This window comes from Trichechus manatus, unplaced genomic scaffold (assembly GCF_000243295.1).
Source record: "Trichechus manatus latirostris isolate Lorelei unplaced genomic scaffold, TriManLat1.0 scaffold00007, whole genome shotgun sequence".
Classification (NCBI taxonomy): domain Eukaryota; kingdom Metazoa; phylum Chordata; class Mammalia; order Sirenia; family Trichechidae; genus Trichechus; species Trichechus manatus.
In genome coordinates this window covers 30,797,528-30,813,369 of record NW_004443943.1, presented here as the reverse complement: position 1 = coordinate 30,813,369, position 15,842 = coordinate 30,797,528, and the positions used below count along the sequence as shown (strand labels likewise).

Here is a 15,842-nt window from a genome sequence, read left to right as displayed (position 1 = left end):
AGAGAGAGAGATTTATTTCAGGGAAATGGCTCACGCAGTTGTGGAGCCTGGCAAGTCGCAAACGCGTGGGTCAGATGTCACCTTGGAAGCTTCCCCTGACTCATGTGGTTGCAGGGGCTGATGAACCCAAAATCTGCAGGTCAGGTGGCCGGCTACTGGCTTATGTCCAAGAACTGGAGGTCAGATGCAGGAGTCGGATGCAGGATTGAGGGAGAAGGAGCTTTGCCAGAACATCCATATATATTGGATGCAGGCTATACCCTCAAGGAAATTCCCCTTACATCAGATCACAAAATGCAGGGTAATTACATAATATTGAGAGTCATGGCCTAGCCAAGTTGACACATTAACATTAACCAATATAACCCTCCATGAGATGGATTGACACAGTGGCTGCAACAATGGGCTCAAACGTAGCAACGATCCTTATATTGTGAGGATGGCACAGGACCGGGCAGTATTTCGTTCTGTCATACACAGGGTCGCTATGAGTCAGAACCGATTCGATGGTACCATAAACAACAACAACATATATATCACATTTCATGGAATTCATGGTGGGAGCTTTAGTAAAGCAATATTTAAAAAATTAATAACTGCTTAGTAATTGGTGTTTGTTTAGGACATATTTTTAAAGCTTTTAATTTACTCAAAGTAGGAGTATGCCTTTAAATATATATGATGTCATAGGATACTATCAATTTTTATATAAACACTCATAAAGTAATTCAAGCCCTAGTGAGGTTACTCAGTACAATAAAAAGTCAAGATGAGCACATGGATGGAACAGGTGAGACATCAACTATCCTCTGCCCCTTGCCCTCCCCCCACCTGGAAATACACATACACTTGGGACTTGGGAACACCCACATCAAAACTACTTGGAGTTCTTGATAACAGCTGCAGATTCTTGAGGCCCAACCCAGACAAGCCTTTCTCCACCAGACTTCGTACGGGGCAAGTCTAAAAATCGCAGTAGAAAAGATATCTTCCCATAACTAGTGCCAAGTGCAGACCCTTTTACAGAACATCCTGGCAAGGCCTCCTTAGAAGTTTGTTGAACTGCTCAGGAGCCTCAGTAGGAGACCTTCCTCCTATGCAACCTAGAACCTTCCAGACATGTGAAAGTGCTTTTCCTCTTATGGTCCTAGAATATCAATACTGGAAGGACCTCCAGAGCTCATCTGTGTGACACCCCGCATTTTACCATTCATTTATATCATGCTCATTATACAAAATATTAGAGGTACAGTGTAAAACGTGTACAATATTAAATATGAAAATAATAAAATGCTAAGATCAGGCAAAATAAAAGCTAGAACAGAAGGTCAAAACCAGGGAAGAAAACAGTATCAAGATATCGAGCCATGGGCCCTGCAGAGTCCCTTAAATAAAGACTTTGAGCTTTCTGGCAGCCAAAGTAGAGAGGAAAATATGCTGATTCTTGCTGTCTCCCACATGGAAGCACAGACATTCCTCAGGAGACCCTCGCTTTACAGAGGAGGAAACCTGGACCCAGGCAAAGGGGCTCTCTGGTTAGTGTCAGAACTAAAACAAAAACACCATTCTCCTAATTCCCAGACTAGTGTCAATCTGGTGTCATTCAACTTCAAATATGTAGTTATGAGAACTCTAATTACTTGAAGAAACTCCTTCAAGTCTCTTGTGAATTCTTTGCTAGCTCTTTAAATTCAAGCAAAATGCCTGGAATCAGCAAGCTCTGAAAGATTCTCCTCCTCTACTATCAAGGACTGGCCCAGCTCTCAGCTTCCCTGTGAGAACTGCCTGCTCAATCCTCCTCTTTCTCACCCTCTCACTCTATCAGGAGCTCATGACAAAGGCCCTCACAGGGAGGAGAAGCACACCAGCAGCTTATCTACACTGTCTTGGTCCTGTTTTCCTCCATCAATAAGAAGGTCTTCTGGCAACTTTACTAAAACAGCTCTTCTCTGATCTCAGTTTAAACTAAGTCCCTTGCATTTACAGCCAATGAGCTCTCTGGAGAAATTTTAGGATAGACTCAGAGGTACAATAAACAGACAGACATTTATAATAATCTTAAAGTCTCCCAGTGTCTGATCTTTCCTGAGTGTTTTGTCAGCATAAGTGAGATGGAAACTGATGTCATATCTCAACCCACCTAGCAGTGGTTATGTTAATATCCAGCATCATTTTAAAGAACTAGATTTTGAGTTCTTCCCATCTCCCACCTGCCACATATAATGATATTGGCCATTCTTAATGGTGAATATCTTCTCTCACAATGGAACCCCTCACTTTCAGAACTATCATCTTTAGTATCACCAAGCAAGGCCAAATAATCTGCTTAGAGGATGTTTTTCTTCAAGGGCCTCAGACATCCACAAGACTCCGACAAATGACTGCGTTAGGAAACTGAGGCTCTAGCTTCTAACTCTCCTGTTTTCTAAAAGCATTAACACATCTTCAATTCAGGCTTAAGAATTGAGATTTCCTTACTTGGGAAGAGCCATTTGATGTTCTGGAATATCAGGAAAATCTGTTTATAAGTTTTCTATTCTCCACTTGACTAAAAAGTAAGACTAACGTCCTCCTTTTCATTGGATGTGATGAGGGATAACAAGTGAGCAATGCAAACAAGGAGTAAGGAACAGTTTAGTACAAGGAGGGTGTCTCAGGAAAAGAAAATTTCAGTGCGGTCAGTGAGACAGAAGCATAGTATGCTGACCATGCTATCTAATTTTAATCTGGATTTCTAGGCTCACAGCTATGTTTTTCTGAGAAAAACATGTTTTTCCTCGGTGGTCAAAACCAAGATGTGAAACCATATACCCCGAGGAGTCTTAATCAAGTGACCATCTGCACCCCTCAAAATACACATACTCATGAAGAGTGCTGTCCGGGTGCTATTGTCAACAAGATATTTTTGCAAGACAGACAAAGAAAATACATGTTAGCATCTTGTGACCATGATCTAAGCATCCTGCAAAACTATCTGTAATCACTAACTATACTATTAATAATCAGTATCCAGTCAGAGTGTGATTATTACAATATTCATTAATTTTCCTGTAATTGCCCTCCTTATGGTTTGGTTCCTCTTTTTACCCTATAAGAATACTTACATAATGAAACTGCCCAGGGACTACCTGGTTCCATTTTCAATGAGCTACGTAAGTTCCGCAATTGCAATTGTTTTAAACCCTTAATAAACCTCTCTGTTTTAACTTGAAACAGCCCTCAAGTTTTTCTCTACAACAAGGGTACACTATTTCCACCCCATGAACGTGAAAAGCCTGGAGGGAAAGGCCTCTCTGGCCACAGGGTCAGAAAGGAGAAAGTCCTTTGAGGTACCCTAGAGCTAGAGAAAAAGGAAGAAGCACAGAGCTCCCCCTTGTGGCCGTCAGTGGTGAGGTGCACTGCCCATGGCTCGACCCAGAAGGTTCAACAAGGAAGAAAAAGAAATCTCAAAGGTTTATGTGAAAGAAGCAAGATCATAGAGAAGTGAATCCCAGAGTTCTTCAAACCAAGCATTCCACAAAGCTCCAGTCTAAGGTCTTGTGATCTCAAGTTCAGCCTCAGTAACTGAGCTTCAAACCTTGAAGTGGCCGCCTTCCCTTTGCCACTGAAATCCAGGGCGTCTAACAAGCACAGAGTGGTGGATCCCTGCTGCTGTCCTCGCTGGAGAAGGAAGGAAGCATTATTCTTGATGGAAATAGCTCTTATGAAGCAAAGCCCCCAAAAAGGCACAAAGTCATCTGCTAGTACATCAGCAATGAAGGCCTTATCCAGAAGCAGCAGGAAAGTACTCAACTGTGGGGCTAAAATCTTTTGAATTCATAAAAGACGAGCGAAGGTTCTCAAGATTTCAAATTCCGGGTCCCTGTTTCACAGATACAGGTGAGGCCAAGCTGAGGAATTGATTCTCTGGAAAACTAACCCACAGTATAGATAAGAGGATTTTTCTTTAGAGAGAAGCCTTAGAAGTAGGGTCAGTGGCAAAACATGCCCCCTTCCCATCAGTTACAACCTAGATTCTCCTATGAAAAATACAAAATGTGACTAGTCAACATTCGGGGATGAAAGACTGCTCTGAAAACTCCTCTATGTGGAATCGTTTTAATAGGCTGGTCTTAGTTTCCTAGGGCTGCTATAACAAAATACCACCAACTGGCTGGCTGGCATGGATTGAATTGTGTCCCCCAAAAAATGTGGGTAGCAACTTGGCTAGATCATGATTCCCAGTATTGTATGATTGTGTTATCGGATGTGATTTCCTTATGTGTTGTAAACTCTACCACTATGATGAGATTATATGTGATCTCCTGTTGTGTTATAAATTCTATCACTGTGATGAGGTTATACTGATGAGGTTGACAAGATTAGTGTCTTAATGCAATCTCTTTTGAGATGTAAAAGAGAGAAGCGAGCAGAGACACCTGGGAACCTCATACCATCAAGAAAGCAGTGCCGGGAGCAGAGCGTGTCGTTTGGACCTGAGGTTCCTGCGCAGAGACGCTCCCAGACCAAAGGAAGATTGATAACACAGACCTTCCTCCAGAGCCAATGGAGAAAGCATTCCCCTGGAACTGATGCCCTGAATTTGGACTTGTAGCCTATTGGACTGTGAGAGAATAAATTTCTCTTCATAAAGCCATCCACTTGTGGTATTTCTGTTGGAGCAGCACTAGATAACTGAGACAGAATTTGGTACCAAGACTGGGATGCTGCTCTGACAGATACCTAAAATGTGGAAGTGGTTTTGAAACTGTGAATGGATAGAGGTGTGGCAGCGGCAGAGGACCAGCAGTGGCAGAGAACCTGCAGCAACACAGAAGCGGCAGTGACAGAGAACCAGCAGCAGCAGAACCAGGAGACCAGCCCAAGACGGTACTGGAGCTGACCCACGGAGCGAGAGAGCTGAGTGCCTGTGCGCAGGAGGCTTCCTGATGGAGTGGGGTGCCTTCGGGCACTTATCGGTGGAGTTAGGCTTGCTGACCCACAGAGCGAGGGAGCTGAGTGCCTGTGTGCAGGAGGCTTCCTGGCAGAGTGGGGTACCTCCAGGCACTTAATCAGGAGAACTACCAAGCTTTGGAACTCTTGCCCCAGTAGGGCAGATGTGGGCCACAGGAAGCAGAACCTGAAGAGACAAGGAACACAATAAGCCGAGCTGCCTCAGTCTCAAAAGGTATGGCCAAGACCTCTGGGGTTTCAAAGGGTGGAGCCATGGCCCCTGGTGTTTCTAAAGGTGGAGCTGTCACTCTGATGGTGTAGTAGAATGGTGCGCCTGAAGCCAGGGGAGCAGAGTTGCTGTCCCAGTGGGCCTGGAAGGCGGAGCTGAAGCCCAGGGCTGAGGGGCCTCCACTCAGAATCCGGAGACTGTGGCCAATAACTAGAGTCTGGAGGGCAGGGCTATTGTGTAAATTGTCTCAGAGAACAGAAGATTATTTTCAGAGCCTTGAGGGCTAATGTAATGTGTTCTGCTGACTTGCTTGGTGCCTGTTATCCCTTCTTCTCCTCCCTTTTCTCCCATTTGTAATGGAAATGTCTACCTTGTGCCTGTTCTGCCATTGTACCTTTGGAAGCAGATAACTTGTATTCTAGATTTCACAGATGAAGAGGAATTTTTGGATTTTGGACTTGGAGTTAAGACTTTTGCTGTGATATGATGAGATGAATGTTTTGCATGTTGCAAAGATATGATTTTTTGGGGGCCAAAGGGTGGAATGTCATGGATTGAATTGTGTCCCCCAAAAAATGTGGGTAGCAACTTGGCTAGATCATGATTCCCAGTATTGTATGATTGTGTTATTGGATGTGATTTCCTTATGTGTTGTAAACTCTACCACTATGATGAGATTATATGTGATCTCCTCACGTGTTATAAATTCTATCACTGTGATGAGGTTACACTGATGAGGTTGACAAGATTAGTGTCTTAATGTGATCTGTTGGAGCAGCACTAGATGACTGAGACGCTGGCTTATAAGAACAGAAATTTATTGTCTCACAGTACCGGAGGCTAGTCGTCTGAATTTGGGGTGTCAGCAGAGCCATGTTCTGAATTGTATACCAATGATCATGAAGATGGCACAGGACTGGGCAGATGGCACAGGACTGGGCAACATTTCATTCTGTTTTACGTGGGGTTGCCATGAATCAGAGCTGACTCACGGCAACTAACAACTAAGAAAGAACTAACAAGTGCAAGAAAAGTGAGAGCAAAAATCCAAAGCAACAAAGAAATCTGTCTGTATCCTGCCTTGTACTGTACTTGGACTTGATTTAACTACTTTTGCAATGAAATATTTTGAATGAAAGCGCTGGCAATATAGAGCCACTGAAAGGTTCTGCCACATTCAAATCCATGAAGATAACAGCTTGAGTGCTATTTTGAAAAAGGAAATTCAATAACAACATAAAAAGAAAATATAGCTAAAAACAATGTGAGCTGCTTTGATTAATGATTCAGCAAAGGCTAGAAATCTGTTTGAAGACATAAAGTGTGGTTAGAAAAAGGCAATAAATAAAAACCAACAGTTTTAAAACTTACGCCAATCAACGTTCATAACAGGAAAGCATGTGGAGAGGCTGTCAGTTTGATAGTAAGAGCAGCAGAAATATATCTCAAAGAATTGCAAAAATATTACCAAAAATGTGGTTATATAACAAGCACCATGAACTTTATTTTGACGATATTGGATTTTTTTAAGAAAAAAATTATAAAGTCAGATAGGACATTTATTTCTAAAGAAAGAGCACGTCAGCATTTAAGGCTACAAAAGGTAAACTGAACCTTTTGCTTGGGGATAACATGGCAGAAGATAATGCATTGAAATCATGGCTTACTTATCACTCAAAGCCCATGTGTGTTTAATATATTTTCAGCTCACACAAAATTCCGATTGTACAAAGCCATGTAGAGAAGTTACATAAGTCAGGGGATCAGCTGTAGCAGAATTATTCTGATTCTATTTTGATTGGATCAATTTTGCTAGACTCTCCTAGAGTAAATATATTGATATGTAGAGGAATGGATTGAATAGTTCAAGCTCACTGGGAGTTTTCAGATTCTGATATTGCCTACATTGTGGTTAAGATTCTGGCTAACATTTTACTGGACAGAAACCACTTCAGACCTCTTAGGACAATGCTGAACATTCAATGGTTCTTAAACAGCAGCAGTGAAAGCTACCTAAACCTGGGCTGGTTAACAACAGGTATTTCCCAGGCTCAGCTACTAAAGTGAAAATGTGTTATTCAGTGGTATCCTGGAGCTGGTCAATTGAGTCCCCTGAAGGTCTTTAATTTCTGTATTCCTAGTACCTAGCTCAAGGAGCCTTGGTGGCACAGTGGTTAAGCACTTGGCTACAAACTGAAAGGTAAGATGTTCGAACCCACCAGCCATTCCAAGGGGGAAAGATGTGGCAGCCTGCTTCTGTAAAGATTACAGCCTTGGAAATCCTATGGGCCAGTTCTACTCTGTCCTATAGGGTCGTTATGAGCTGGAATCAACTCAACGGCAATGGGTAGTATCTAATTCAAGCCTGCACATAGAGGCCACTCAGATTTGTAAAGTAGGGATAGCATCATTTACCTGAGAAGGCTGCTGGAAGGATTAAATGAGATGGGATATACAAACTGTCTGGAGCATAATGCCTGACACAAAAATACTGGTTCACTTCCCCCGGAAAAGAGCCCAGCTGAAAAAATGGCTTCCACCATACATTTGTTTAGCAATCTGTAATTACAAAGTTCATCCATCATCCAAATGCAGAGTAGGAAGGAGACAGATTTTAAAATATTATCTTTGAATTCCAATGAAGCCCTAGTGGTGCAGCGATTAAGCGCTCGGCTGCTAACTAAAGGTCGGCAGTTTGAACCCACCAGCAGCTCCACAGGAGAAAGATGTGGCAGTCTGTTTCTATAAAGATTACAGCTTTGGAAACCCTATGGGGCAGTTCTACTCTGTCCTTTAGGTCACTATGAGTCGGAATCAACTTCATGGCAATGGTTCTGAATTCAAAGGATTTTGCTTCCCGGATCCTTTCACCCAGCAACTATCAGGAAGAAGGTAACCAGGAATGATGAGATCCGGTAAGCTCATCTTAAAATGAAAACCTTGAAAATTCTTTATTTGCAGGAGTTTCCAAGCATTTTTTTAAAGCAGCAATCCCCTGCCCCACCCCTCCACCCCACAAATGATATCTTATTAGATGCTCTGCTGAGCAGAGTGGTTAAGGGCAGGGCTGGTCTGGGTGGATGTGGAACCACCCACAGGCTGCCCTTACCTGGGTGATCCCTCTGCAGAACCTGGAGGCTCTGAGGAACGTACTTTTCAAAACACTGCCCTGTTTTATAACGTGGAAAACAAGGCCCAGAGATGTCCAGAGCCTTGCCCAACGTTCTGGGATCTGGCAAAGCCAAGACCAGGATCCAAGAGCTCAGACTCTTTCTACTGCACCATACTGCCTCCATCAGGCTCAAGGCCACAGCCTACGGCCTAGGACGAAAGGTTGGCATTTCTTACACATGACTATACATCATCCATAAATACTGCAATTGTACAAATCTAAGATAGGCAACTGAAGTGTAAATAAATGTAATCTGCTTCTATTTGATAAAGGTCAAATGGAAAGGTATTCATAATATCAGCCTTCCCCTAAGGGATAAAAATAGCATTCTCTGGCTGCCAACAGAGGGACAACCCACTCAGAAAGGGAAATGATCACTTTCTGGAGCAAAGATAAAGAAAGTCAAAGAACTGCCTTCTGGATTATTCTAGAGGTAAGGGGTAAGTAGACCCCTTATGGCCAGGCTAATAATTGACCTGCTGGCAGAGATTGCTCCTTGCCCACCCATAGCCAGTTTCCCCTTCTTCCTTAAGTACAGAGCCCTGATTTTACTCAGAGTATCCTCAGGTAAAAGACTACATTTCTCATCCTCCTCATGAGCTAGTCATGACATACAACTAAGTTCTGACCAATGAGATGTAATCAGTCAGTCATTGGGTAGGACTTCTGGGAAAGCCCTTTAAAGGGGCATGGACTTTTGCTATTTTCTCCTTTCTGTTCTCTTTTCTGCAGCCTGGAACTTGGATGTGATGGCTGGAGTTCCAGCAGCTTTATTGTTACCTTTAACATGAAAGCCTTACACTAAGGATGATGGAGCAGAAAGACAAAAAGAGCCTGGGTCCCTGGTAACTTCATGAAGAAACCATCAAAATAGCCCTGAACCGCCTACCTCTGGTTTTTTTATGTGAGAGAATAAACCCCTATAAGATAAATTTACAGTAGTCAGGTCCCTTTTACTAGCAACCAAACACAATCCCTAACCAAAACAGACGTTGGCCTCATTAGCAGAAGCTACAGAAGCCCCACAGAAATACTCAGGGAAAGTGGTAACTCTGGGAAAAGAAGGGATTCATCACAAGTCCTCGCCGACTCTGTGCCAGATTTTCATGAATAATTCCAGAGCACGTTAGTGGAAGGCAGGGAACCACAAGTTGAAACCAGATGACTACAGGCTGACCTTATCAAAGTCTGGCAAAAAGAATAAGCTCGTGAAAGCGGAGGTGTCAGGGTGAGCAGGTGAACAATTGATTCTGCATCACTTCCTCACTGTATCTGACCAGGAGAGGGGCCCCTTTTTGTACCTCTTCCAGGTTGCAGAATTCCTGACGCAGGGCCGCCTTCAGGTCCGAGCATTCTCTCCTGTATCTCATTGCTATCAGACACTCCTTGGTCAAATATGGGACCTAATCAGAGGACACAGCTTCTTAGTGGAGAAGACTGAGGGAATTGTTTGCCCTCTCTGCCTAAAAATGCAGCCAAAGCTTTATAACTTAAACATAATAGACCAACACTCACATACAAACTCCCTGACTCCCTTTGCACGACACTAGTTTATCTCTGGAACCCTGGTGGTGCAGTAGTTAAGAGCTCAGCTGCTAACCAACAGGTTGGCATTTCAAATCCACCAGCCACTCCCTGGAAACCCTATGGGGCAGTTCTACTCTGTCCTATAGGGTCACTATGAATCAGAATCAACTCAGCAGTGATGGGTTTTTTCATTAGTTTATCTCTGGTTTCAGGCATCCACTTCTCATAGCACCCTGATAAAACCAGGTGTTTTCAAATAGGGTTCTACAGTGCTCCTTACTTGCTCAGCTGCTTCCATGCTGTACAATCTTAGGCAGGACACTTAACCTCTCTAAGCCTCAGTGTTCTCATCTCAAAAATGGATAAAATAACAGTACCCACCTCAAAGGGCAGTTGCGATGATTCAATGAGTTAACCTATATAAAGAAGTTAGGACAGTGCTTGACATATAATAAGTACCAATATATCTCAGCTATTGATATCATTGAGTTGCTTTTATTTCTTTTCAAAGGCAACTATCTTAAAATTTCTCCATCACTTTTTCTTCCATTATCAACAGGAGGCCCCTTTTTCTAGTCTTCACATTTCCTAGACATAAAGGGTAATCCCCTTATGTGCATAATCTTCAAGCCTCAATATTTTTTTACTGGAAGTCTGAGAAATATTCCTTTTAAAGCATCACCTTTCAAGTTCTTTCAAGTCACATGGTCATAACCACAGCATAACTATACCTTGCCAGACTGCTGGGTGAAATGTAAAATGAAATGCGCCTATCAGTTAAAACTTTAACCTTCAATATCAGTGATCATAAACCACCTATAATTCTGTGCCAGTTATCCTCCTGAGACACACCTGGGTATTAAAACCAAACAATTCCACCAGGGTTGGAACTTTAAAAATGGGCTGAAGTTTGGGAAAGAAAGGCATACAAAGCAAAATAGTGTACGTGGCCTATTAAAAAAATAACTGGATATACCTTACAGAATAGCTCCAATAACATCTTTTGGCGAGCTCGCTCGTAAGGGTCACATGGAAACAGCTTCTTTTCGGGGTATACGTCATCCAGGTACTCACAAATGATGACAGATTCATAGATCAGTTGACACTTGCTGTTCTCCAGGACTGGTATTTGGCCAAAGGGATGCTTTGTATAGAACCATTCAGGCTTGCTTCTCAGATTAATGTTGACAACTTGGCATCTTAAAAAGCGAAGGGAAAACAAGACAGGACAAAATAAAAGGCTCGTGTGGGCAGATGCTCATCCTGAAAGTTGAAGCAATCCATTTATACAATTAAAATTGCACTTAGTTTTTTAAAGTTTAACTTTTGTATAAAGAAAAATACAGAACATCCTTGTCTTCATTCCTGTAGTAAGTTGTGTTCAGTGCTTCATCCCATTTGCGCTTCACAATTCCCCTATGAGGTAGATTTAACCCCAAACGAAACCCATTGCCTTCGAGTCAATTCTGACTCATAGCAAACCTATAGGACAGAGTAGAACTGCCCCATAGGGTTCCCAAGGAGTGACTGGTGGATTCGAAATACCTGTCTTTTGGTTAGCAGCTGAGCTCTTATCCACTGTACCACCAGGGCTCCATGAAGTAGGTTTACTTCATAGGAACTAAGGCTCTGGGGGGTTGAATCTTGTGTACAATGTCACCAGGGGCAGATTACCCAGTAAGCAAGGTACGCTCGGGCTTACTTGTATTTACTTACAAACCTTAGTGCACTACAGCTGAGTAAATAAGCACAAGTAAGCCCGTGCGTACCTTGCTTATTAGGTGATCCATCCCTGAATTCGCCCACTAAGAAGTAGCAGGCCATGATCAGAGTCCAGGCAGCCTGATTCAGAGATCACACACTTAACCATGGCACTACAGAGTTTAATACATTTTAAAGCTTGAAAATACAAATCTGATATTAACAGGTCGCAACAGAATAGGGTAAATTTCAGCATTTAAGAGCATGGGTCTGACATCAGATTGCCTCAGGTTGAAGCAGTCTAGCTGTGTGACCTTGGCCAGATTCCTTAATCTCTCTGTGCTTAGTTTCCTTAACTGTAAAATGGGGGTAATAATTGTACCCATCTCTTGTCAGTGTTGTGAGGAACAAATAAATGAATATGGATAAAATGTTTAGGACAGCGTCTAGTACATAAGTATGCAATGATGTTCTTATTCTTCTCCTTATTAATTATTATTATTAAGGATTCAAACCTATAAAGTTGCCAGAGGTACTCCCATGTTTAAAAAGATTGAAGGAAACAAATGGGCACATTCTTTGCTCAGTCTAGGAGATTGCCTTAAACTCGAAAGCAGTGGTTCTCAGTCAGGAGTGATTTTCCCCTCTCCCCCAAGAGACATTGGGTAAATGTCTGGAGACATTTTCGGTTGTCACAATGGGGGGTGAGGGGAGTTCTTCTGGCATCTAGAGGAGGAGGCCAGGGGTGCTATCAAATATACAACAATGCATAAGACAGCCCCGCCAAGGGATGGATTACCCAATAAGCAAGGTACTCACAGGCTTACTTGTGTTTACTTACTAATGTGTAGTGCACAGTTTCACCTGTTTTTCAGAACATCAAAGATCTTTCTTTTTTGCCACATCTTTCTCTCAAAGAGCAGCTGGTGGGTTCAAACCTCCAACCTTTTGGTTAGCAGAGGAGGGCTTTAAACACTGATTCACCAGGGCTCCTTTCATTGTTTGGAACTATTTGTTCATTCTTTCAACAAATATTTATCAAGCACCTGCTATGTGCCAGCCTCTCTTCTAGCCTATAAATAAAATAAACAAAGTCCCTACTCTCAAGAGCTTAACATTTTAGCAGGCTGGGGCAGGGGTGGGTGTAAGGGAAGATGGATATGTTGGCTGTGGGTAAGCACAAGCAAGAACGAGAACAGGGCTGACTTGAATGTGTCTGAAGGGCTCCATTCCATGGGGCAGTCAGGTGGCTGGTAGCCTCCCTGTGCCTTTCCTTCACAAATATTACGGGAGGGAACTAGTTCACCAGACCTATGATTCATTTAACCCTGAGTTCTAAAAGTTCTGTGCACAGGCCCAACTCCCGAAAGAGCTCTGCATTTCAGGACGGCCTGTTAAAGAATCTGCCTTTTGCCCAGGAAGAAAGGGACAGGGCGCCCCATATTTTAAACACACACACGCCACCCCACCTCCACCTCCGCGCGCCTGGGGGCTCGTTTCTCACTTGATTCCTTTGGCCTGGAGAACTAGGCGGGTTCTGTGAGAGTAGGGGCAAAACCTCATGCTGTAGAGGCGCATCGTGCCCTCGGGGACCCTCCCTGGGGGGGCGCATCCTGCAAGGAGAGGGAGAGGCGGGTTAGCTGGGTGGGAGAGGAGCTCACTCACTTCCCCAGGACCCCAGGAGAGCTGGGCTCTTAGACTGAGTCCCAGAAAGTACTCGCTTTTTGCACGTGGCTTTTTTACAGGGGAACCCTCCCCGCCCCGCTGGTTTGTGGGCCAAGGCCCGGCGACCCCGTTTCCAGGCCGAGGCGGAACTAAGGTATGGCAGGTAGGGGTGTGCCCTGGGCACCGCTTGATGAGGGGCGCTAACAAGCAGTTTCTATTGGCCATTGCAGTTTCCACCGCCAGCTGTAAGAGATCATTCAGCAATTTAAAAGGAAATGCCATTGGTGCTATTTTCAGGCCCCTGCTCCAGAGCCAACATCCCCAGCCTCACGGCCCCCAGGCCGCCAGCCTGCGGGCACTCGTCGGGGGGACTCACCTTTCCCCAGGGTCTTGGTCGCATTCCCGGACATGGTCTCAGCCACCGGCTTGACGCCTTGAGGGCCGTCCCCACCACAGGCTGCAGGGGCAGCGGGCGCTTGGCGTGTCCTTCCTGCTCCAAGGTGAATTTTTGAGCCACTGGGCCCTGGAGCGGTAGAGGGAGAAATGATCTGGGGCAGGAGCTTGGATAACTTAACCTGGAGAGGCACCGCTACAGATTTGGAAGCTTAAGAATAGAGGTGGTCCAAAAAAAACCCTGAATAGTCCCCTTCGCTTTGGACACATGGGTACAGCATTTGATGGCCCCTCTTCTCACATCAGGAATACATGAAGAATGGGCACGTAACCCAGCATGTATTTAAAAACAAAACAGCAAAAACGTTTAACCAAACCCGTTGCCATCAAGTCCATTCCAACTCATGGCTACCCAATGTGTTACAGAGTAGAACTGCTCCATAGGGTTTTCTTGGTTGTAATCTTTACTTAAGCAAATCGCCAGGCCTTTCTTCTACAGCACCTCTGGGTGGGTTCAAACAACCAACCTTTAGGTTAGTAGTAGAGTGCAAACTGTTTGCCCACTCAGGGAGTTTAATAAAAGCAGACCAGGGTAAGTGGACTTTTCCTTTCCCACTGTAAGCCCCCTGTGCTGCATCACTAAGACAACTGGCCCATCCTCTGCGTAATGAGTATGAGCTAAATTTATTTTCTTTTAGTAAGGACAAACTTTCTCATGATACAGCGGATAGGGAAGAAAAATTTGTTGGTGTTGAGATCTTACACGACCCTGAGACTGACTGCCTCCTTAAATTTTGCACCCTAGACCCCTGACTTGCCTCACCTGAGAACTGGCCCTGCTTGTGAGACCTTATACAAGCTCTGGGAGGCGGGGCCAAGATGGCAGAGTAGTCAGACACTTCCGGTGGACCCTTTTACAACAAAGACCCAAAAAAACAAGTGAATTGATTATCTATGGCAATCTGGGAGCCCTGAACATCAAAGGCAGAGTTGAAGAACTGGACCGAGTGGCAGGGGGAGGGATAGACTGTTCGGAAGCAGCAAGGAGTCGCCAGACCTGACCCGGCGAGAGCCTGAGCCCTTCAGGCCTGAGCAGCTCTGGGGTGAGTGGTGAGGCAGGCAAGCAGCCATGCTTGGGAGGCCCGTTTTCCGCACAGGGAGAGACCTAGAACCAGGGAGTCTACTTGGCCACCCAGAACCAGTGAGAAGCAGCCCTCATGGGCGAAAGATAAGTAATTGCGTATGGCCTACAGCGCAGATCAAAAACACCTCCCTTAGGGAAAAACTTCTCTCCCATTTACCTCCCCGCTCCCTGCTCTGCACTGGGTCCTGGACCAGCTTCAGCAATTGCCGAGTCCCCTGAGCCAGAAGGAGGATCCGTCACACGCCCGAAGTCATTCTCCCTGCCTTGGAGAGTGAACAAATTAACAAATGGGAAAAAATAAACTGCCGGCTCCCCTAAGCCAGGAACCCAGGGTAGGCACAGCTCCTTTGCCCAGGCACACACATAACGGATCTGTGGACTTTGAGCGCCTTTCCCCTGCATAGACTTGTGTGGGCCCGTCTCAACAGTGTAGGCCCTCATTACCACAGTACAACAGGGTATATACGGAACTCTAACTTCAACTGTTTCAGCTGTGAAGTGGCAGGTTCTTGACATTTGACACTGCTCTGCCCATTAAGCAGGGTCTTCACCTACCCACATCAGGGGCCTGAGGACTGATGGCTCCACCCACACCACCTAGCCACCTGCGATAGAGGTCCATGAATAAGAGGTGCCCACCAGTCCTTACAGCCAAAAGCATTAGGTGCTCATAGTCCAGCTGCAAAACCCACTCACCTACACACTCTAGGGAACAGGGAAACGCCTTCCTCCTGGACACTCGGGGGCAGCCATCAGCTCCCTGCCTTGCTCAGAGTGTGTCTCCCTGCTGCAGCCAGATGCCTGTGCCTACACTAATCACCATGCCTGTCCAGGACTGTAAGTGTGAGCCCACACCACACACTTGGTGGCTATCCACCTGGGCACCTGAGCTGAATCCATACAGGAGGAGTGGGCGGACTCCTGAGTTCACATACCTAGTAACTGATATAAACACTGGGTGACAGGACATTAGAGCTTCAAATGTGCCAATAATCAAACTAGCTCATACAAGCAGCCTATTTGGGCATATCAAAACAAAACAAGAAGCTATGACACAGTAAGCAAACATAAAATAAATA

The 15,842-nt window shown here is 44.6% G+C and overlaps 1 protein-coding gene across 2 annotated transcripts in view; it reads right to left on the bottom strand.

The window, feature by feature from the left end:
* LOC101340607 (glutathione S-transferase omega-2) overlaps positions 1–13,636 on the bottom strand; it is a 20,681-nt gene extending 7,045 nt beyond the window's left edge. The window contains exons 1-4 of one of the 2 annotated variants that reach the window (XM_004370118.2): positions 13,603–13,636; positions 13,066–13,174; positions 10,837–11,059; positions 9,635–9,736 (exon numbers count right to left, since the gene is read on the bottom strand). In XM_004370118.2, the coding sequence (XP_004370175.1) occupies positions 9,635–9,736; positions 10,837–11,059; positions 13,066–13,174; positions 13,603–13,636 (468 nt within the window). The remainder of the gene's footprint in view (positions 1–9,634; positions 9,737–10,836; positions 11,060–13,065; positions 13,175–13,602) is intronic. The other variant, XM_023739154.1, reaches the window with a different exon arrangement.
* Positions 13,637–15,842: the final 2,206 nt, after the last annotated feature.